General features: G+C 65.3%; 3 protein-coding genes across 3 annotated transcripts; 2 read left to right on the top strand and 1 right to left on the bottom strand.

Annotated features, from left to right (window-relative positions):
* Positions 1-4,913: 4,913 nt before the first annotated feature.
* EMIHUDRAFT_455373 (hypothetical protein) lies at positions 4,914-6,489 on the top strand (the record flags this gene model as incomplete). Its single annotated transcript, XM_005787555.1, has 5 exons — positions 4,914-5,382; positions 5,433-5,535; positions 5,599-5,695; positions 5,885-5,944; positions 6,090-6,489. The coding sequence occupies 5 exons, from the start codon at positions 4,914-4,916 to the stop codon at positions 6,123-6,125; spliced, it is 765 nt and encodes a 254-aa protein (XP_005787612.1). The 3' UTR covers positions 6,126-6,489.
* A 1,029-nt stretch (positions 6,490-7,518) lies between these two features.
* On the bottom strand, positions 7,519-7,896 carry EMIHUDRAFT_227723 (hypothetical protein; the record flags this gene model as incomplete). Its single annotated transcript, XM_005787556.1, has 1 exon — positions 7,519-7,896. The coding sequence occupies one exon, from the start codon at positions 7,894-7,896 to the stop codon at positions 7,519-7,521; it is 378 nt and encodes a 125-aa protein (XP_005787613.1).
* A 3,517-nt stretch (positions 7,897-11,413) lies between these two features.
* Positions 11,414-12,193, top strand: EMIHUDRAFT_227725 (hypothetical protein; the record flags this gene model as incomplete). Its single annotated transcript, XM_005787557.1, has 1 exon — positions 11,414-12,193. The coding sequence occupies one exon, from the start codon at positions 11,414-11,416 to the stop codon at positions 12,191-12,193; it is 780 nt and encodes a 259-aa protein (XP_005787614.1).
* Between the last annotated feature and the right edge of the window lie 8,549 nt (positions 12,194-20,742).

Below are 20,742 nucleotides of genomic sequence, written 5' to 3' on the forward strand. Positions count from 1 at the left end.
TTTTGGTCATCCGTCAGAATATCTGAAGATCCTACTATAGGATTCTCCCCAAACCTTGCTCAGCTGATCCAGCCTGGGGGGAAGGCCAGCCCTGGGCAAAGAAACCAGCACCTCATCGGGCTTCCCTGAGCGTCACAGCTCGGTGATCGCGCCGGCCGGACGGACCACTGTAACGTCCGTTCCGGGCATTTGAACGCGACCTTCGGGGGCAAAGACATGGGCGCTCTATGGCTCAGACTGGACTCCCGTCTTGGTCCCTTCTGATGCCCTAGGCCACACCTGGGCCTTACCTGGGGTCCTAGGGGCCGGGCAGGGTTTGCCCCCCCCAACTGGCCCGAAGAACCTTAAGCTCTCCGCGTACGTACTTTTAGCTTACTGGGAGAAAACAGAGGGGGTTCTCTCTCTCTCCGCGTACCCCTAATTGACGCTATTCTGACTGGGTTGTAACAAAGTTTGAACCACACGCGCGGCGCGAGGCCTTGCGCCCCATGCGGTACGGGGCCGTGAAACCCATCGCCTGGGGGTGCTAGGACACCGAGAGACATGATCCAGAAGTGCCAGGCACACCCACAGTGGTCAACACGAGAACGCCGAAATCGTGACCTCGGAACGCGGTCACGGCAAATCTGACTAATCTGTAACAACCGTTAATACGGATGGCTCACGCTGGCGCATGGCCTCGCCGCTGCTACCCTCCCGACCTCAGGTGAGCAGACAAGATCCCCTGAGCTGCCGGCGCTCTCTGATCGCCCGGATCGCAACTGCCGTGGCAAAACTGCGAGCTCCCGAGGACGTCTGGCGCCGAGTGCGTCTGGCACCGGGCACGGAAGCTCGCACTCGGCCGCACGCGATAGTGCTGCCGCGAGAGCGCCTGCCAGGTACGACATGTCTCGTGTAGACTCCTCCTGGGTCATGGTCGGTCATATGCAGGACGGCCAGAGTCGCCCACATCGCCTACGCGGTCCCGAGTGTGGTCAGGCTGATACACCGCGACTCAACGGTTGAGTGCGGCCAGCGCACACAAAAGTCGTCGACTGCGGCCTGGCGCGGTGATCATAGGTGCTGGAGACCAGGCAGTATGAGCCTGTAACTGGGCACGCATGAACTCGGTACCTACATTCGCAGAGGCCCGGCAAGGATGGGATCTAGTAGAGTGATTGCGCACTGAGACCGTGCTCCGTGGGTCGCTGGAATGACCTGAAAGGCATCCTCAGTGCCGCTGCTCGACTCTCCAGTGTCACAGCCGATGCCTGTGACCTGGTCACCGCCGCACGCAGGTTGAGATCCGCGCCTCCTCGGGTGTGCCCTCATAGACAGCCTTCGGCGGCGCGTAGCGACGCGAGAGCCGCTCCTACACAGGCGTGTACGGTGAACCACCGACGGATAGAGCACAGATCTATGGTCACGCCAGCAGCCTCTGAGGTCGAGACGAGGCTGCCGGCGTCGCCGCTGCAGCTCTGGGCATCACCTGCACAAGCCAAGCAGACTTTGTTACAAAAGCGGAGGCGTGTCGACGCGCCGCGCGCTCACATACTTGGGCTCCCATCTCGGCGCGCGCGAGTCAAGGCCGAACCGACTAGCTGCCGCCGCGGCAAGTGTGGCTGGGCTGCAGGCAGGCCTGTGGCCGGCGCTCGGCAAGCTGTGGCGCGGCGCCGGCGCAGCGCTTGTTACAAATTCGGCGTCGCAGTCAGATTTCTTTACAACTCAAGTCTTCTGGAGAGCATTTTTCCAAAAGCCCCAAGGGGGTGGAGTTCGCCGTCGAAGGGACACGTCCAGCGATCGCCGCCACGATCCCCTCACCGATTCGAGGCACGTGCTGGCTCTGTGCTGGCGATGCACAGGTTGCTCCTCTACGCTCTCGGTGCCATGAACGGCGGTCCCTTCTCGTCCGACCCAGTGGTGCAAGAGGACTACATTTCCCCTCTTCCCGATGCTCTGCGTCGCAGCCTCATGGCCGTCCACGCATCCGGCCGATCGAAGCACAGCGCCGTCCCGTGGCGTCCGGAGATGGATGCCTTCGTGCTGCTGCGCCACGTTCGAGACGGCATCTCGTTGCCAAAGGTGGCAGAGCAGTGGCCGTTTGAATCCGCCACCAAACGAAGCAAAGATGCAATCAAGTGGCGATGGAAAAAGGTTCTCAAAAGACTCGACGCTCTCGACGACCTCCGACTGATCTGTGGATCCTGCGACGAGCGCGACGAGGCGGAGACGCAGCTGAACAGCACCGAGATCAGCCTGCAACCGTGGGTCGAGGACGCTCTCGTGAAGCTGCACGCGCGAAAAAACGTGTCGATGAGCTCAAACTACACTCCGTGGACGATCGAGGAGGACCGCCTTCTGCTTCACACGTACCAGAGCGGCGCAAAGATCAACGAGATACGCGTTGGTGTCCGCAGCTACAAATCAATCAAGCACCAGCTACGCCGACTTCAGAACGTCACACCACTGGTACGCGACGCGCACCACAAGAGCCGTTGCGACCCGGAGGCGCCGTTTCAGTACCTGCAGCACGACATCTGGACGCCGATCGACTCGACCCTCGCTCTACCGCCGTGCGCGCAGATCGACTGGATTCGCGGCGTCGCAAAGGTGCCTCCCTTACCCTGTTCGCCTGCACGCGCGCGTGATCATTCGGCTATCTCCAACGACTAGTGATCCATACCTCCGAAACCCGCATCTCCTCTGTCATTCATCACCAATGATAATCATATCGGACCCCACCGTGCCCGAGATTTCTTCAACATACGTCACTGACCTCGCGACCGACGGCAGCGCCGAGCTAGACTCAGACGGCCTCCCAACACCCTCCTCCGCTACTGACACTATCTCTCTCCTCGCCATCCCGCCCCACCTCACTCAAACGCCGCGCCGCGCTGACAGGCCTGAGACTACACGCCTACACACCACGCGCACACGTATCGCAGTCCCGTTATCAGCACTAAATCACTGTCGCTATCTTAGGAACGTAGCGGCAACCCACACCTCCACTTCCGCCGATCTCTCTCGCGTACTTCCTCCATGCCTTCACCATCGCTCATCCCGACACTTCTCTCCACCTGCCACCCTCCCCACCGCCACCGCCCTTGCCGCCGCCCTCTTCGCCCCTTCCAACACCGACGTCACGATCTCCGCCATCCCAGAGATCTCCTCTTGCGAGCCCGCCACCATCGTCACCGCTGCCCTCGCCACAGACGCCCTCGCCATTACCGTCGCACACCCACCCTCTTCGCCGCCGCCGTCATCGTCGTCTCACTCTCCGCCGCTCCTCTCAACACCGCCTATACCGCCTCCACCATCGCCGCCGCTGACCACGCCGCCGCCGTCTTCGCTGACCACCGCCGTCGCCGCTCCCCCCCCTCCCTCACCGTCCCCACCCCCGCCGGCGCCACGTCGCCGTCGCTGCTGCCTCTCCGTCACTGCCCTCTAAAAGAATAAAAACTTTTTGGAAAAAGAAAGAGGAGCGCCGTCGGCGCCAGGTGTAGCACGCTACTAGACACACTGCCTCCAAGTTGAGCGGTGGAAAATTGTGACGAAACCACGCACCGAGGCGCCGGCGTCCCTAGGGGTCACCTAAGCTCGGCCGTTCATGAAGTCCGTCTCGATCCGGAGGAGACGGGTCAACCCCGTGAGGACCAGATCAGGTTCACATTGTCGTAGCCGGAGGGGATGTTCTTTAAAGCGGAGGCGTGTCGACGCGCCGCGCGCTCACATACTTGGGCTCCCATCTCGGCGCGCGCGAGTCAAGGCCGAACCGACTAGCTGCCGCCGCGGCAAGTGTGGCTGGGCTGCAGGCAGGCCTGTGGCCGGCGCTCGGCAAGCTGTGGCGCGGCGCCGGCGCAGCGCTTGTTACAAATTCGGCGTCGCAGTCAGATTTCTTTGGCGAGTCAGAATAAGCTGTGGTCGAGACTGAGGTGCCGAACTGAGAGCCACTACTGGAGGCTTCCTCCGGCCACCGCTCGACTACCCACGCACATGGCCGGTCCTGTGGCTTGCCTGGACTCGCTCAGAAGCCTCAATTCGCGCACACCTTTGCTCTCTGGCTCCCGCGAGTGCGTTCAGGCCACTCAAGCAGGCGACGCCGAGCACCCGCGACGCATCTCGCTGGGGCGCCACCTATCGACCCGACTGATTGGCAGCATCAAAGCCGACCCCATGACGGTCCTTCAGCCCCACGAGGTAGGCAGTTGCGCCCTGATCTCGGTCCAAGACGGCCAACGCCGTGTCCGGCACCTGCTGGCTGCTTCACGGGGATGCCGCCCCCGGACACATGCTGCAGCCCCGAGTGGATGTATTGGTCGTTTGTGGGTCCCCCAAGACTACTCTAGTAGGGGCCGGGCGCTTGAGCGTCGGCGGTACACCTGTGCAGATGTTGCACGGGTGAAATGGCTCCTCGTACAGGGTAGGAGGCAGGTGGTGGGTTTGAGTGTCGTGAGTGCTTGCAGCCGCGAGTGCAGCACCGTTTGTGACTCCCATGGATGCAGTTGGGTGGGGCACGGTGCTGGGGGGCGGTCCGGTGCGCCACAACAGCCTCCCTGGCTGACCCCCATCGGGTTCGGCACCTCCATCCTGACCGTGGAACCCCAACTTAAACCGGTCATATCTCGGGCAGACTGGCACCTCAGGAGCTCATCCTGGGCGGTTTTGGGAAGTCTTGGGGGTGTACTTGAAGGTGGTGAAAAGAGTTTTGCACGAGATCTTAACCGGGGGGCAGCCTGAGCACCGTGAAAACAGCGGACCACAGCTTATAGCGTCAATTGCGGGTACGCTACGTCCATCTCTGAGAGTTTTCTATTACCCAAAAGCTAGGCTACACAACGCCCTCTATGTTGGGTCAATCTCTGAGAGTTTGAGTGACTGGCTAGAGACGACGACGACGATACAGTTCATGTCCACACTGGCTGTCCACTTGCATAATGGCTGAGGCCCCGCTGCCTCCAGGCCTTGAGGGTGCGCAGGACTGGGCGCGCGACTACGCCGCCGCGAATCCGTCCGAGGCGTTTGAGCTCGTATTCGGCCGACCATCTCCCGAGACCCTTCCCGCGCTCGTCATCCCGCAGCTCCTCTCACCCGAGGAGGTGAAGCAGTGCTTCAGTGCTGGAAGCGAGGTCGGCAGCAGTATTGAGCCGTTCGCCACCAGCAGCTGGCTGTGCGCCGCACTTCGCGCCACGCCGCACGATATCGGCTACTCGGGAGAGCACGTGGCGCTGTACCTCCACAAGGGCGGCTACCTCCAGACCAAGCAGCCGGCGCTTTGCGACAAGCTGCTGCACTCAATGCGCAGACAGCCCGGCAACTGGGGCGACCCGGCCCTCGCCCTCCAGGTCCGCTGCATCGAGCTGCACACCTACGCCGTCGGCGGAGGCGCGTGCGCCACTGAACAACGTCTCCAATCTCGGCTCATCTCGGCTCATCTCGGCTAGTCTCGCCGATAGGCCTGTTGGAGCCGGGCCACCGCGACAACGGCTCCAAGCTGTCGATGTCGGTCCTCCTCTCCGACGCAGCGACCACCGGCTTGGAGGGCGGCCAGATCGTCACGTGGTCAGGTGACGGATGTGTCTTTGGCTCAGACGCAGCTTGGACACACTCGAGGACACACAGGCTTCCCATAGAGAAGCACTTGGCGGCGTTCTGCGACCCGAGCGAGGCGCTTCGCTCCCTGCACCACACCGCTCTCGCCTCGGCAGGCAAGAACCCGGTCGCGCATCTGAATCCTCGCTCATCTCGGCTCATCTCGGACAGGCGGGGAGCCGGTCGTGCACGAGCTGAGGCGGGGCGATGCCTTGCTCTTCCACTCGGGCAAGGCCGAGATCCGCCGAGATCCGCCGAGTTTTGCGGCACGGGCTGCGATCGGGTGCAAGACACTCGCCGCTCGTTCACACCGCAGGCGCACAACGTGGCGACGGTGACGAGCGGCATGCGCCAATCCCTCGTGATCGAGCTGTGGGTCCGCAGTATGCGAGTAGCAAGCAGCGGAGAGATAGAGCCGAGCGGAGCCCCTGCAGCCCCCCACGCTCTCGACTTCGAGATCGCGCCGTGACGGCGCAATCTCGGCCACTCTCGGCGAATGAAGAGCGGCGCGTTTTGTGTAGGTCGGACCCACAAACACGAAGGATCGGGAGAGCTGACGGAGGCGGCTGTGTTCGCACGGCAAGCCGCGTGGCGCGATGCGCGGACAATGGCCTCCTCCATCGGCCGGGAGCGGCGCGGAGCGCTTCGAGGTGTGTTGGGCACGCTGCACCTTCCGCCCTCGCTCCGAGACGTCTCGCACGCCTTCGGCGCGCGGGGGTGTGTGCGTGGACTGTCGCTGTGGGCCTCTGAGGTCTGAGTACTGATACTGAAAGTCGTGTCTCCGGGTGACTCGTCGCTATGTGCACGTCTCAGCGTCTCCGCGGCGGCGGCCCGGCGGCGGCCCGGCGGAGCGCGGTCAGAGCAGGGTTGTTGTGCGACGGAGTACCTAGGTATCGGAGTAATATTGCTACTTTATACTGACGTATGGGCCCCACGCGATGTCTCAAATATGAGGGGTTTTGACTCCTACTTTACCAGCTCCTGACGCTATCCTTGGCAGCTCTAATGATGACCCGACCATGCCACACTCGCCCGGACCGTCCCCTTCTGGGGCCGGTTCCGCAGCCCGCGAGAGCCGACAGCGGGGCCGTGCCGCGGGTGCCTACTGCCGAGTGCCACAAACACTGCGCCGTCCCGCCATCACCTACAGGCTGTCTTGTGTGATGGTTGGGATGTCCAAACGCCACCATCTTGGCTCTTGCGACCTCAAACCCGCGAGCTGTATGGGTGGTCCTGACGTCGACAGACGCCCGATGACCACGGTGAAGCTGAGCCGGAACGAGTCGACAAGTCTCGTCTGAGCCCGTGGCGGTCGCCTGCTGAGTCGCCGTACACGGGCCGGTACCTCAGGCGTCACCTCCGCAGCCTCAGGTCTCAAACTCCACCACCTCCGACGGGACGCCTTCGGTGGCACGCTCGGCGGCGTACTTTCTGCAGCTCCACAGCGAGCGCGGCGTCGAACCTACTCATTCCTGTTGGATACACCCAGGGAGTGCGTGTATCCAGCAAGCGGTGCGTCCCGGCAGCGCGCGCAGGCTGCGGAGCTGCAACAAAGTCGAGACACGCTTTTTGGGACATTTTCGACGCTTTTGGCGCCGCACAACAACCCAGTCAGCACTGCGCCGGCCGGCGATCGAACCGGTGAAACTATAACACGGGCTCTATTGAAGGCCTCGAGGTGCTCTTTAGGGCTGCCCTATTCTGCTCGCCCGGCTACGTCGCCGGGCTTCGAAGGAAAAGGTTTCGCTCGGCACGGCGTCGGAGAGCAAACTTCGGAATTCATCAAGTGGGCTGCATGATCAGGCGGGCTGCTGCTCAGTCAGAATCTGGGCCCTCTCGGCGCTCGCTCTCGCGCTCTTCATAACGGCGTTGCCCCCTCCCTCCCGCGCCGACGTTGGGCAGCCCGACCACGACAACGCCAGCGCCGCCGGCCTGCAACTCGAGGCGCCATTAGGCGGCTAGCGTGGGGAAGCGCTCCGTCCCTAGCGACTCGAGAGGGATCCCCACCGCCTGCCAGTGGCGCGTCACTTGTATTGCCCGCTGTTTGGCCACCCGAGCCACCATCCTCAGGGCGCCTCCTTCCATCCCGAGCAGCGCTCCCGCCATCTCCGCCTCCGCCATTCCCACTAGTCGCAGGAATCGGGGGAGGGCGGCCGGCACCGCCCCGTCGGGGACGGCCTCCTCCGGGGCCGCTCCAGCAAGCTCGTGTAGAGCTTGCAGCGCTGCCGCCGCGTCTTTCGCCTCCTCCCCGCCCCCCACAACCTTGTCTGACAGAGGTAGGAATGACAGGGAGTCGGGCTGCCAGCGCACCACCCTCCATGGTGCCATGAAGTCCACCTCCCCACAACACGTCTGCGCAGTCCACGCCAGCGTCCGCCGGACCCCGCCCCCATACCACGCAGGGGCCCATCTGGTCGGTGCGCCTGACCCTCGCCCCCCCGTTACCACCCGCCACGAATGCAAGCCGCCGTAGCGCCTCGGTGCCCACCGTCCTGGCCACGTCGTCCCTCCTCGACGCAAAGAGGAGGACTCTGACGTCTCGAGGGTTCATCAGCCGGCTGTGACGGCGGAGCACTCCCGGTCGGCGGCATCTCGGCGGGCGGAGAGGGTCCCCTCCCCCCCCTGCCCACGCGTGGGTGTTCGTTCGCGTAAGCCGACTCCGTGGCGTTGGCCCATCCTGCAGCGTGACCAAAGGCGATCGTCCTGGCCGGGAAGAAGAGAACCGCATCCACTGCTACCCCGTTGCCACCCAGGCTCTGATAGGCACGGCAGGACTTCGGGTCGGGTCCCCTTCTCGCGGCGCCTCCTGGACGACCATCACTACCCCTCCGCCCGCCTCCGCCGTGGCCACCGCCTTCTTGTACACTCTCGCGAGGGCACCCTGCCCGTGTTCATCAGCCGTGACCAGAACAGTATGTGGCCACGGGGTCCTCGGCCACTCGTTCGCGGCGACGTCGCGAAGTGAAAATTCTTTTCTTCGCACGACACGATTCACGCATCACGGATCACGCGACAGGCGAGTCGTGCGACCGCCTTTTGTTGTAAAAGAGTCGGAGGATGATGGGGATGGTCCTCTCGGCGAGCACCACGGTGCTCGCGGATTCGACCATCCGCCTGACTACCAGTCCGACGACGCCTTCTGTGAGGAGGACGGCATCTGTGAGGGCGACGGCTTCGAAGCCGTCGCCTTTGCGGTGCCAGTCCCGTACCCGGTGTCGTGCGAGGGAGTTTGTGTAAAATTCCTTTCTTCAGTTCGAAGTGTAAATTCTTTTCTTCGCACAGAACGAGCACGCTTCCCGCTTTGGTTGGATTTTGTAGATCTATATTGGTCTCGCCTGCGGCTGCTCCAGTCGCGCTGCGGATTGGCCGCACGTTGCCGGAAGGTGTGTCCGAGCCGATGCTTGGAGCGGACGCCTCGCGCCCAAACAACGTGCGGGCGCTGGGGACCGCGCTGGGCATCTCTGCGCTCTGGACGGCGGCGCAGCTGACGGGAGCCCTGCTCGCCAACTCGTCCTCGCTGCTGAGCGATGGCCTCGCGATGTGTGTCGATGTCTGTGCGTACGGACTCAACCTCGCGTCAGAGGTAAGGTCGGCAGGGAGGGCCTGCAAGCTGGTGGCGCCGTTCGTTTCGGCGGTGGCGCTGTTGCTCGTCACGGCCTACTCGGTGGCGGACGCGCTGGGCGACCTTCGCGAGGGCGGAGCGAAGAAGCAGGTGGACGGCCGCCTGGTTCTCGGCTTTGGGCTCGCGATGCTCTTCGCCGACCTCGCGATGCTCGGCGCCATCTTCTTCCGCGGCAACGCGGCGCGGCTGCAGGGGTCGCCCTTTGGCGCCGTCTGCAGCGTCTCGCGCAAGTCGGAGCTAAACCTCTTTTCCGGCCTGGCGCACGTCCTCGCAGATACACTTCGCTCGCTTACCCAGGTGGCGGTTGGCGTGGTGATCCTCGCCGGCGGCCCGTCCAATATTGTGGATGGGTGCGGGACGCTGGCTATCTCGAGCACGATCCTGCTGGGCGCGCTCTTCCTGCTGTACGAGGTGGGGGTGCAGTGGAGGCACGCGATGGAGTGCGCTCGCTGCAACGGAGGCGATGCCAGCTACACGCAGTGGCTCTGAGCTGCAAGGCGCGCGCCTTGCACCGAGCTGTCGGAGCGTGCCTCCCACCAGTACGGCTTTACCACCACCGCCGCCGCCGCCGCCGCCTACTGTCTATACCGGCTTGCACTGCCGGGGTGCAGCTATGTGCGTCCTACCACTACACCGACCACCGTACTATCGCCCCCAAAAGCAAATAGTCCTCTCACTCCACAGAGAGACCTCACACGCGCGAGTCCCGGCGCTGCCGCTGCGCGCTCGCACTGCGTGGCCGCGTCGCCCGCGACATATACATGCGATACGCGATGGACCGGTCCGCACCGCCGCGGTGGTGGCACAGCTGCTCACCAGCTCGCAGCTTGCTGCTGGCCTGCCAGGCGGCACAGCTGCTCATCTAGATCTTTCACCTAGAGCTTCCTTACGGGGTTGACTAGGGGAGCGGCGGGGTGTTGTATACGGCTTTATGAGCTCGTTTTCCTTTTATGATCGCGGCGCTTCTTCGTGTAAAAGGGGGAGGACCCTCAGTTGCAGATGCACAGGGGTTGTGTGCCAGGCCCCCCTACCTCGGCTCCAGCGTGTAGACAAGTGTTGTCATCAACAGAATAGAAGAATCTGACCTCGGGGCCGATGTGACCAAGCGCTGGTGGCGTGGTTTAACCTCACACCCATGGTCTCATAGTGTGCCGGCAGTCGCCGAGCAGTGTCGCTCACACAAGCCGCAGCACAAGTGGCTGAGGGCAAGTGAGGGCGAGCGCCCATCGCTGCCACAGCTGTGGCAGCCGCACAGTAGTCTGTGCCATCAGTGCAGAGCGTGTGAGCAGCAGAGGAGCTGCTCTCCAGGCTTCTGTTGCAAAGAGCTGCATGCCACCGAAGGCGCTGTCGAGGTTCGCCGAGCGCGGCGCAGGTTCAGGGACATCGCCATCGACGAGCGTTGGACTTTTCACTCCGGACAAAGACGGCTACACCTCACGGTCCTCCCCCACCGACGTCGGACACGGCGTACTCAGTGTTGACTGATGCGCTACCGGTTGGACCGCGAAGATGTAAGAAGCCACGTCGACGGGGGCTGTGCGACCTGTGCGGCCTGCTCAGCGGCGTGAGAGTGATTGAAACGACACGCCACCTCGCCCTCGAATGTCCATACACCACACTGACCCTCGAGGCGGTACTCCGCGCAGTTCTAGAAAGCACGACCCTGGATGAAGCCGTGCTAGAGGAGCCTGAGGAGGTACGGGGCATGGGGCATTTAGTCCACGAATACCGCCGACTCTGCATCACCGGTTTCCGTCTGACCACGGGCAGAAGACAGATGGCTGAGGGGCGCATTGGGGCGACGCCGACTCGCGTTATTATGCTTGAGACACTTGCAGGCATCGTACGACGGCGCCACCGGAACGCCCTCCTCGCGCCGGACGACACGCCGGACGTGCGAGTTGACACGATTTACAACGAGGCGCGCCGAGCTCTAATCCGGACTTACGCCCACACCCGCCGCCGAGCTCTCGACGAGGAGAAGGCGATTCGCCTCCGAATCCCGGGCTGGCAGCCGTCGCCGGGGGAGGGGCCTGTTGCGGAGTGGGAGACGGAGTGGCGCGCCTCAGGTTTCTTTTCCAGCGAAGGCGAGTGCGAGCTTCCCGAGACGCTCGAATCTGTCCGAGGGGTGGCGGCAAACGGCTGCGCGGTGAGCACAGTCGCACTCCTCTGTGTAGCGCCTCAGGGTGAGGGGGGGGCATGCCGGGTCAAGCCCTGAGACTAATGGTCGAGGCACCAGGGGTCGTTCTTCGCCCACAGCAGCAACTGACAGAGCAGGCGCAACGACGCCCGCCCGACTGGGTGGCATACACAGACGGGTCGGAAGACCTAGGGAAAGCAGGGTGGGCCTATGCAGTACTCATCGGGGGCGACGCCATCGGCGATGAGGGCGCGTCGCTGACGAGCGAGGGCTACGGGCCAGTTGTCACTTCGGCGGCGCACCCAGCCTTCCTCGGCGCGCGTAAGCATACCAACAACACGGCGGAACTAACCGCCCTAGCCGAGCTGCTCCGAGCTCTCCTATCCTCGTCACAGCAACGAGCGGGCTCACGCGGAGTAGTTCGCACCGACAGCGAGTACGCGGCGGCATGCATGATGGGGCGGGTGACCCCCAAAACGAACAGACAGCTGGCGGAGAACCTGCGTTCCCTCTGGCAACGCCTTCGCGCCAAACACACCGTGACGTGGAGGCATGTGGCGGGTCACAGCGGCAACAAATGGAACGACTACGTCGACGAGCTAGCTGCTCGCGGCAGGCAGGGTGACAGAGGCTCAAACGCTGCCGAGTGGGCGGACAACACCATCCCGACGGACACTCCCGACGCGGGAAGCGACGCGGGGGGGGGCGACAGCAACACCGTTGGACACGGAGCAACGGGCGGCGGCCAGGACTCGGAGAGGGAAGATGATAGCGACGCCGACTGTGGACCTGCTACACCAATGCGCAATGGCTACAGCCCCAGCCAGCCCCGTCAGCCACCCCTCGCCCGCCACCGACCCTGAAGTCGCACCCGTCGCTAACCCTCGCCGTGCCCCCCGAGTTCGAGCGATATGGTCCGAGTACGCGCCGAGCGAGCAGGCGAGGGAGATCGGAGACGATCGGGGAGCGCGATGCGTAATTGCCCTCGATGTTGACCCTCCCCCACCACCCCTCTCCCCGGACGACGCCGCTCTCGCATCTGCTATGGGCTCTCTCTCGATACACAACACGCTCGCCGACTTGGCAACAAGGGTTGACTCCATCGCGCTAGGCGACGAACCTGCCCCCGCCCCTCGGGGCGGGGGCCCCCGCCCCCCCGAGGGGGCCTTTGGGGCCTCTCCAGGGGGCGTGTGCCGGTTCTCCCCAACCAACCCCGCCGGCAGCGCGAGCTGCCGGCCATATTGAGCGGTTCGTCCGCGTCGCGCACTCGTCCCAACCGGGGGCCGCAGACTCGTTCTGCGCGCCAACGGCTGGTGACGCTGTGTTGCCCTTGAGCTAGTCCTTCCCCGGTCGCCTAGCATCTGCGCTGTCTGGTATGCCATGCGCGCGGACCACGCTTGCGTGGATACGTGGCTGGCAGGCTGACCCGTGTGCGGGCGGTAACCCGCGCTCGGGGAAGCTTCATGGGTTCGAGTCGTCAAACATTAAGCAGCGGAGGTGTGCCGAGGGGGGCCGGGAGGCGGTAAGTCTTATAGGCCGGTCGCTCCCCCGTCTTTGGGCCCTGTTGAGTCGTTTCGGAAGTTGAAGTTGGCGCATCACAAAGAACCCAAATCCAACCCTGCCAACCGAGCAAGCCCATGGGGGACGCGAGGTCTTGCTCCACCTTCTCGGCGCTCGCGTCGCCCAACCTGAGAGCCTCATCCGCCATGCCGGGGCACATCTTGACCGGAGCCGGTCACATGTCCATCGTGCCCAAGACGGGGCACGGTCGACTCGACCGCGGCCGATGGCACCGGCCCAACGGCCGACCAAGATTTTACGCCTCCGAACGCCGGGCCGGTGAGGTGGCGGGTCGGGCGACACGGAAAATCGGTGGCTGACAACGACTTTTTGAGGCCATCGGTTTGAGGTCTGCAGACATTTTCTGGATGATCTCGCATTTCCCGAGGCGTAATCGCAGATCCAGACGGCCCAGCAGGTGGGCGCTGCAGGCGAGCCGCCTCACATCCTTCGCCCCCCCCGTCGCTCACGCTGCCTCTGAAGCACCGGACCACCCCCCCCGCGCCCAGGCGGCCTAGCTGCCGCGGGCTCCACCCACGCGGGCCACCATCAGCGCCGCCCGACGGCTCAGAACCTCTCTCTTTAGGTCCCACAAAAGGCGGCGAGCGAGCGGCGAGGCAGATGAATCGAGCTCTGGACGCATGCCGCGAGAGCTGTGAGGGTCGCAGCTCGGCCTCCATCTTGCCCGGTAGTGGCGCGTCGGCTTGCCGGCTCACGGGGGTCACTGCCCCTAGGTGCCGCCTCACCTCGCCTCTATGCACCCTTCACCCTCTAGCGCCTCACCCTGCCCGGTGCCGTGGTAGTGGCGGTGTCAGCCATGCTGGACCGGCGGCAGCGAGGCCGACGGGCGTGGCTGCGGCGACAACGGCGGCTTGGCCCGTGACGGCGACGGCGCTGACGGCAGAGCAGCTGCGGCCGGCACGGGCGGGTGCGGCCGAGCAGCGCGGCGCTCACAGCAGGCGGCCGGCGTGGCGGCGGCGACGGCGCCGCACGAGGAAGCGGTGGCGCAGCCGCGCATGACAGGTCCGGCGCGTGTCGAGCAGCGAGGTGGCGCGCCGCGCTGCCGACGCGCCCCCAGGCCGGAGGCGGCCGCCGCGTGCCGAGCCGCGGGCTGTTGGTGCTTACAGTCTGCGGCGGCGGCGCCGCCGCCGCGGAGCGAGGCAGCGGCGGCGGCGGCGGCGGCGGCGGCGGCGGCGGGGGATGCGGCGGCTGCACGTTGTGCCTCGAGGCGTCGCTCGCGGCGCTGGTGCGGCGCGTGGTTGGCTGACGAGGTTGCGCGCGCACGGCGCACGAGGGTGTAGTCACGTCCCTCGGCTCTCGCCACCGCTGTCGCCGCGCGCTCCGCGTTCGTTGTCGCCGGCGCTGCCCGCCTCGAGCCACTGCGGCCACTGCCGCGCGACGTTGCGCCGCGCCATGCTGGCCGTCGCTCTCTCGACGTTGTGGAGAAGGCTCTGTCCCACGTCGAGAGGAGGCGTTCCCGCGGTGATATTGACCCAGCTCTGTTGTCTCTAGGCTGCGTCGGCACGGGAGGCGCTGCGGGCGGGAAGGTGGAGCGGGCTGCGGAGCGGCAGATTAGTGGCAGTGGCGACGGGCGGGGCGGCAGCGAGCAGGGTGGCGAGTGAGACGTTGGAGAGGCGGGGCTGGGGAGGCTGGTGCCGGTGCCACTACAGGCGGTGCAGGTGCGGTGTGCTACTGTAGTGCTCGCTCACCGGAGCGAGCGCGGCGGTCGGACCGTCCTGGCAAGGGCCGCTGACCAGGACGGTCGCCAGGAGTCGGCTTGCACCGCGAGAGCGGCGAGGCGGGGGGAGAGGCTTGGTGAGGGTGTCCGCGGTGGTGCCGGTGTGTTAGTTAGGGGGAGAGGCGCGGGCCGGGGGAGCGGGAGGGGGTGGGGGGGTGGAAAATTTCGATACCCTAAGGTGCCCTGGTGATCCTGGGTTAGCATCGTCTCTTCTGAGCCCGCTCTTGATGGGTTGGAAGCGTTTTCATAGCGAATTCACGCCGATTTTGCCATACGGACGTCCCTGGCGCGCGCTCTTGAAGGCCTCATCCTGGGATGGTGCTCGCCAGCGTGAGTTCATACAGTGCTGCGAGCTGGCCTAAGGCCGGACCTTACGACGGTCCAGCGCTGGGCAGCGTGATGGCTCTTACTCGAGGCGCGACATGAGTGTACGAGGACCTCAACGTCTCGGTTTGGCGAACCAGCATGAGGAGCGGAGCCGCTGTAGCTCCTCCCTGCAGCTTGCGCGTCGCGGTTTGGCCGACGTCCCATCCACCGCGCATACTGCGGCGGCTCTCCAGCTCAAGAAGGCTGCGCTCGACCACCACATCGCCCGAGTCAGTGGTCCGGACGCCCCGCTGAGCCTCGCGCCGCAGTGCAGCCAGTTTGCGCGGCCGTGATGCGCGAATCGAACCGGTGCGATGTTGTTCGGCACTCTAGATGGCCTGAACATGCTTGCGTTCAAGTCTTGAGGTCTGCGCTTAAACTTGAAAATTTAATAAAATCGGGTCCGACCGGCCTAGGTATGTCGTCGTCGCCCGGCGCTGCTTGCAGCACCATGGCGATGGCGCTAAGAGCAAAGAGGTTCCTCTTTTCCGCGCCCCCCCGCAAGGCATCGATACACACCCCGTAAAGTACGCGGCGTACGCGGGTAAACGCGTAAAGCCGCTTAAAAGCCGCGTACGAACTCCCGCAAGTGCTATTAGCACAAAAAAATCACAGAAAATTCACAAGCGCTCGCGGAGCCGAGCCACGCGTCACGCAGCAGCCCTGAGGTGCCCTGAGCACACATGCGAGCGCCCATGGTCATATCTTGTCGTGCACTCGCCTGACAGTAGTTTGCGGAAGACCGCCGCCAGCATGTCGTCGCACCGGCGCTGCCGGTGGCCGAAGGCAGCCACCGTGGGTCCAGCAGCGCGAGCTGGTGTGCATCCGCGCTCCCAGAGCATACCGGTGGATGGCCTTGACCAGGCCTGAGCAGCGCAGGAGCGGAGGCAGCCTCTGTCTGGACGAGCAGCGCTGGATCGCCAAACCAGCAGAAGAGCGCCGAGCGGCGGCGCCGACTCCGTGAGGCCACTCCAACTCGCACATCTCAAGCTGTATCTCGAGAACGCGATCGAGTTAGAAGCTCATCGACACGGCGTCTTCAATGGTTTGGCTAGCCCGTCACTCCAGTGGCCGAGAGGAGCGACGGAGCGATTGTGCGGTCCCCATTTCATGGTTTGTGCTAATAGCACTTACGGGAGGGTGGTACGGCTTTTTTTAAGTTTGTATAGGCCGTCGTCGACGGAGATCGGAGTGAACACGGCGCGTCAAAAGCTTCGCCGAGACCGACGACGCAGACACATAGCACACCCCGCCCCTGTGTTCTGGCGTTTTTATTAACTCACGCACCCCCGGCGACCGGCGCTCGACCGCGCCGGGCCGCCGGCGCACTGCTGCGTCCGCGCGGCCGAACGGCTAGCCTTCTTCCGGCGCCGCGCCCGCCCCCTGCCCTCCCTCTCCAGCGGCGCCGTCGATCGCGAGGCAGAACAGGGCGTCGTCGAGCACCGCGACGCCGCCGCCGATCTGGCGCGATAAATACGGCAGCCTCGACCACGCAGACACCCTCAGCCCGAGCGGCGAGAGCACGAGGTCGGCGAAGAGCGCCACAGATTCCTCGAAGCGTCTCTCGCGCAGCAGCGGCGGCGGGAGCCGCTCGGTCGGAGGGACGCTGCAGCCGGCGGCGGCGAGGACGGCGGGCCGGAAGGGCAGGGCGACGCCGAGCAACAGCACGCCTCCCGGCGGCGCGGCTGCGAGCATGTCTCTCAGCCGGCGCAGCAGCGTCAGCGGGCGCGCCGTTCGGTCGAGTACGTTTAGGCAGGAGAGGAGGCCGAAGCGTGCTGACGCGGTGGGCTGCTCTTCGACGGCGCAGTCGTAGCCGCGCGCCGCCAGGCGCAGCGCGCTGAGTCGCGACACCTCGGTCACGCACACGCGTGAGGCGCCCGTCGCCGCCGCGAGGCGGGCGGTGGTGGCTCCGTCGGCGGCGCCCACGTCGAGCATGCTGCCGCCGCTGCACGATGCCGCGCCGGCGGCGTCCAGCAGGCGGCGCGCCTGCTCGGCTGAGCAGGCGAACATTGTCTCGTGGAAGAGCGCCATCGTGTCGGCGTGCGTGAGGCAGAGCTTCAACAGCGCCGCAACCAGGCTGGAGCCGACATCGGCCAGCACCGAGCGGAGGCTGCAGGCGGAGCTGATGTACGTGGCGGTGGCCTCGTCCGCACTCAGCAGACAGAAGCTCGAGCAGAGCTCCGGAGGCAACTTTGAGCGGTCGATGTCGTAACGCAGGCGCGGGCCGCGGCGAAGGGGCGAGTCGTGCGGCGCCTCAGACTCGCACGCCTCGCGTAGCGAGCGGCGGAGGAGGGAGCGGATACATCACATGCACTGCTGCCATGCATGCCAACCCGGGGTGACTACGGTTTCTTGTTTCCTCCGAGGGAGGAGGGCCCTGAATGATGTGTACGCCCACTCAGGGTGTGTGGCAGCCAGCTGGCTGTGTGTCTTGTGTGTGAGTCTTGTGTGTCTGTGTGTGTGTCGCTCGTGCGTGTCGTCATCATCTGTCTGTCCCGCCCGCGTCCACCCACCCATCCATACCGCGTTGGTTGGTGTCCAGTCCGAGCCTGACTGTTCTTCACCTTCCTATCTAACCTAAAGCGTCGTATTCTCGTATTCTTCGAGTAAGGTATTGCGTGGGGGCGGTGCGTATACGCTTCCACAAGTGCCGTCAACGCCATCGGTCCTTGCTTGCCCCCGCGTACGTCCCGTGACATTTGGCCCATATGTGTGTGACATTTTGCAACTGGTACTGTGACATTTGAATCGCAAATGGGACCCGAATGGGACCGGAACGAATATTGGGACCCGGGTCCCACTGGGACCCAGGCGCTCTCCTGCCGCTGGCGTGCTCCGCGCCGACCCCGACCGTCGGCGCTGCACGTGAGGCATAGCTACCCCAACGCCCTGCGAGCTTCCCCGCGCGCCCTGGGCGCCTCGGCGACCCCCCTCGCGAACCCTGTATTGTTACTTTTTTTAACAGTAGTGGCATTCGTCGCACGAGGCGCAGTTTCCATCGTATCTGTTGCTTCCACCGTAACAGAACGGGGCGGAGGCGTCGCAGTCTGAGTGTGCAGTGCAACCGCCTTCAACGATCCCCCCTGGGGAGGAGAGAGGCGGTGGGAACTCTGTACCCCCCCTCGTTAGGCTCGACCCCTGCCTCCCCAACCCCTCCCCAAGGCTGGCTCACTAGGGCAGGTGCAGTCAGACGGAGTCCATGCGGATCCGCGACACCAAGCGCCATGCGCAGAGAATGTTGGGTGCTCTTGACAGTATTCCCGAGCCCAGTCATTGCTGGGATCTGTGTCTCGTTGTTGCACCACCAGAGACCGGCCAGCCCACCTGCCCAACACAAGAATGTCTTCTTTCATTTCGCAGGGTCAGCCCCACCCCACTCCATTACCCCCCCGCCCCTCCGAGTCCGCCGCTCACGCCCCCCCCCCCGCCCGCACACACACACATAAACATAATGAACTGACACTGCAACACGTGCATCCCAAATTTGCAAGCAGCAAGAGCCCCCTCTCCTTCCCGGAAACCTACCGCCCAACCCAGGCGCTCAGGGCCCAGCCGGTGGAGGGGAGGTGGGAGGTGGGAGAGGGGAGAGGGGAGAGGGGAGAGGGGAGCGGAGAGAGGGGAGGAGGAGGGTGTGATCTCGGGTGTGCCCCCCCCCCAGCATGAAGGATTAGAGGCGGTGGGAAAAAGCAGGATGTAGGATGGACAGAGGACGTCAGAGAGCGGCTAGAGAGGAGAGAGGAGAGGGGAGAGACCAGAGATGAGAGCGGCGAGAGAGGAGAGAGGAGAGGGGAGAGTCAAGAGATGAGAGCGGCTCTCGCAACATCGTTCGTCTTCGATCTCGAAGCAAAGGCGCGGGCGACCCCGGCTGTCGCAAGGTCGTTCAAGGAGGGCTGGTGGGCGATCGAGCGCATCTTTTACGGCTTCTTTCAGCACTCCAACACCGCCCTCGCCGTCCCCAAGGCTGATGGCTTCAACGGCTCACACGACGTCCACATGTTCGCGGGGGACTGCAAGGATGCGGCCGCCGCGCGGAAGGATGGGCTCCTGACCATGTACAGCTAGTATTGAGCCGTGCTGTGCTTATCGTGCCGTGCCGTGTAGTGTGCCGTGTAGTGTGCCGCATGTTGCCACACGTCACGCGCCCCTCCTCACCCCCGCACCGGCTCCCTGTCACCAGCGCGGTATTCCATGCGCGTGCCCGCCGTGCATTGCTCTTCAGTGGGGGGACTGCGAGATGGTCGCCGTCTTTGGCAAGGTCAAGAAGCAGAAGGCGCCGCGTGCCGCAGGCGAGACGGCCTGCGGCAGTTGGAGTCGCTGGAGGTGTAGGGTGGTATGGAGGGCGGCGCAAAGGGCTGTGTGGAGGGCGGGGTGGAGGGCGGAATGGAGGGCGGCGTTGCTGGCAGCGTAGAGGGCGGCGGCAGCGGCGGCGGTGGGGCTGGCGGCGGCGTGGAGGGCGGAGGAATGGGGGGCGGCGGTGAGGGCGGCGGCGGGGCTGGTGGCGGGGCTGGAGGTGGCGGCGCGGGAGGCGGCGGCGCGGGAGGCGGCGGCGCTGGTGGCGGCGTGGAGGGCGGAGGAATGGGGGGCGGCGGTGAGGGCGGCGGCGGGGCTGGTGGCGGGGCTGGAGGTGGCGGCGCGGGAGGCGGCGGCGTGGGAGGCGGCGGCGCTGGTGGCGTGGAAGGCGGCATGGAGGGTGGTATGGAGGGCGGCGCAAAGGGCTGTGTGGAGGGCGGGGTGGAGGGCGGAATGGAGGGCGGCGTTGCTGGCAGCGTAGAGGGCGGCGGCAGCGTCGGCGGTGGGGCTGGCGGCGGCGTGGAGGGCGGAGGAATGGGGGGCGGCGGTGAGGGCGGCGGCGGGGCTGGTGGCGGGGCTGGAGGTGGCGGCGCGGGAGGCGGCGGCGCGGGAGGCGGCGGCGCTGGTGGCGGCGTGGAGGGCGGAGGAATGGGGGGCGGCGGTGAGGGCGGCGGCGGGGCTGGTGGCGGGGCTGGAGGCGGCGGTGCCGGAGGCGGCGGCGTGGGCGGCGGCGGCGCTGGTGGCGTGGAAGGCGGCATGGAGGGTGGTATGGAGGGCGGCGCAAAGGGCTGTGTGGAGGGCGGGGTGGAGGGCGGGATGGAGGGTGGCGTTGTCGGCAGCGTAGAGGGCGGCGGCAGCGGCGGCGGTGGGGCTGGCGGCGGCGTGGAGGGCGGAGGAATGGGGGGCGGCGGTGAGGGCGGCGGCGGGGCTGGTGGCGGGGCTGGAGGTGGCGGTGCCGGAGGCGGCGGCGTGGGCGGCAGCGAGGGCGGCGGCGGTGGCGGCGGGCCATTAGCGTATAAGACTCCCGGTTCGTCGGGAGCAGCGGAAGGTGGCGCGGTGGGGCCAAGTGCGACGGGAGAAGGTGGGGGAGGCGCTGACGACGACTCTTCTGCTTGAAGCGCACGGCCAGCCTCGGAGGTGGGTGTGACCTTACACTCGCTTGCGGTCCCGTTGTAGAAGACACAGCTCGTGATGTTGATGAAAACGGCGCAGTAATCTCGGGCAATCTCGGCGCAGCAATCTTCGTTGTTTTCCGTGACCAGCACAACCGACGCCTCGAATCCGACGTCTCCCTGAGAGAAGCCCGGGAATGCTTGATAGGCGCCGCACGCAGGCGGCGGCGTCAGCGGTGGAGGCGGCGGCGTGGGAGGCGGCGGCGCTGGTGGCGGCGGCGACGGGCAAGCATCCGCGGCCCGCGGGGTTGTCCTTTCGCAGGGCGCGACCGTTTTACGTTCCATC

Source organism: Emiliania huxleyi (genome assembly GCF_000372725.1).
Source record: "Emiliania huxleyi CCMP1516 chromosome Unknown EMIHUscaffold_141, whole genome shotgun sequence".
NCBI lineage: Eukaryota > Haptophyta > Isochrysidales > Noelaerhabdaceae > Emiliania > Emiliania huxleyi.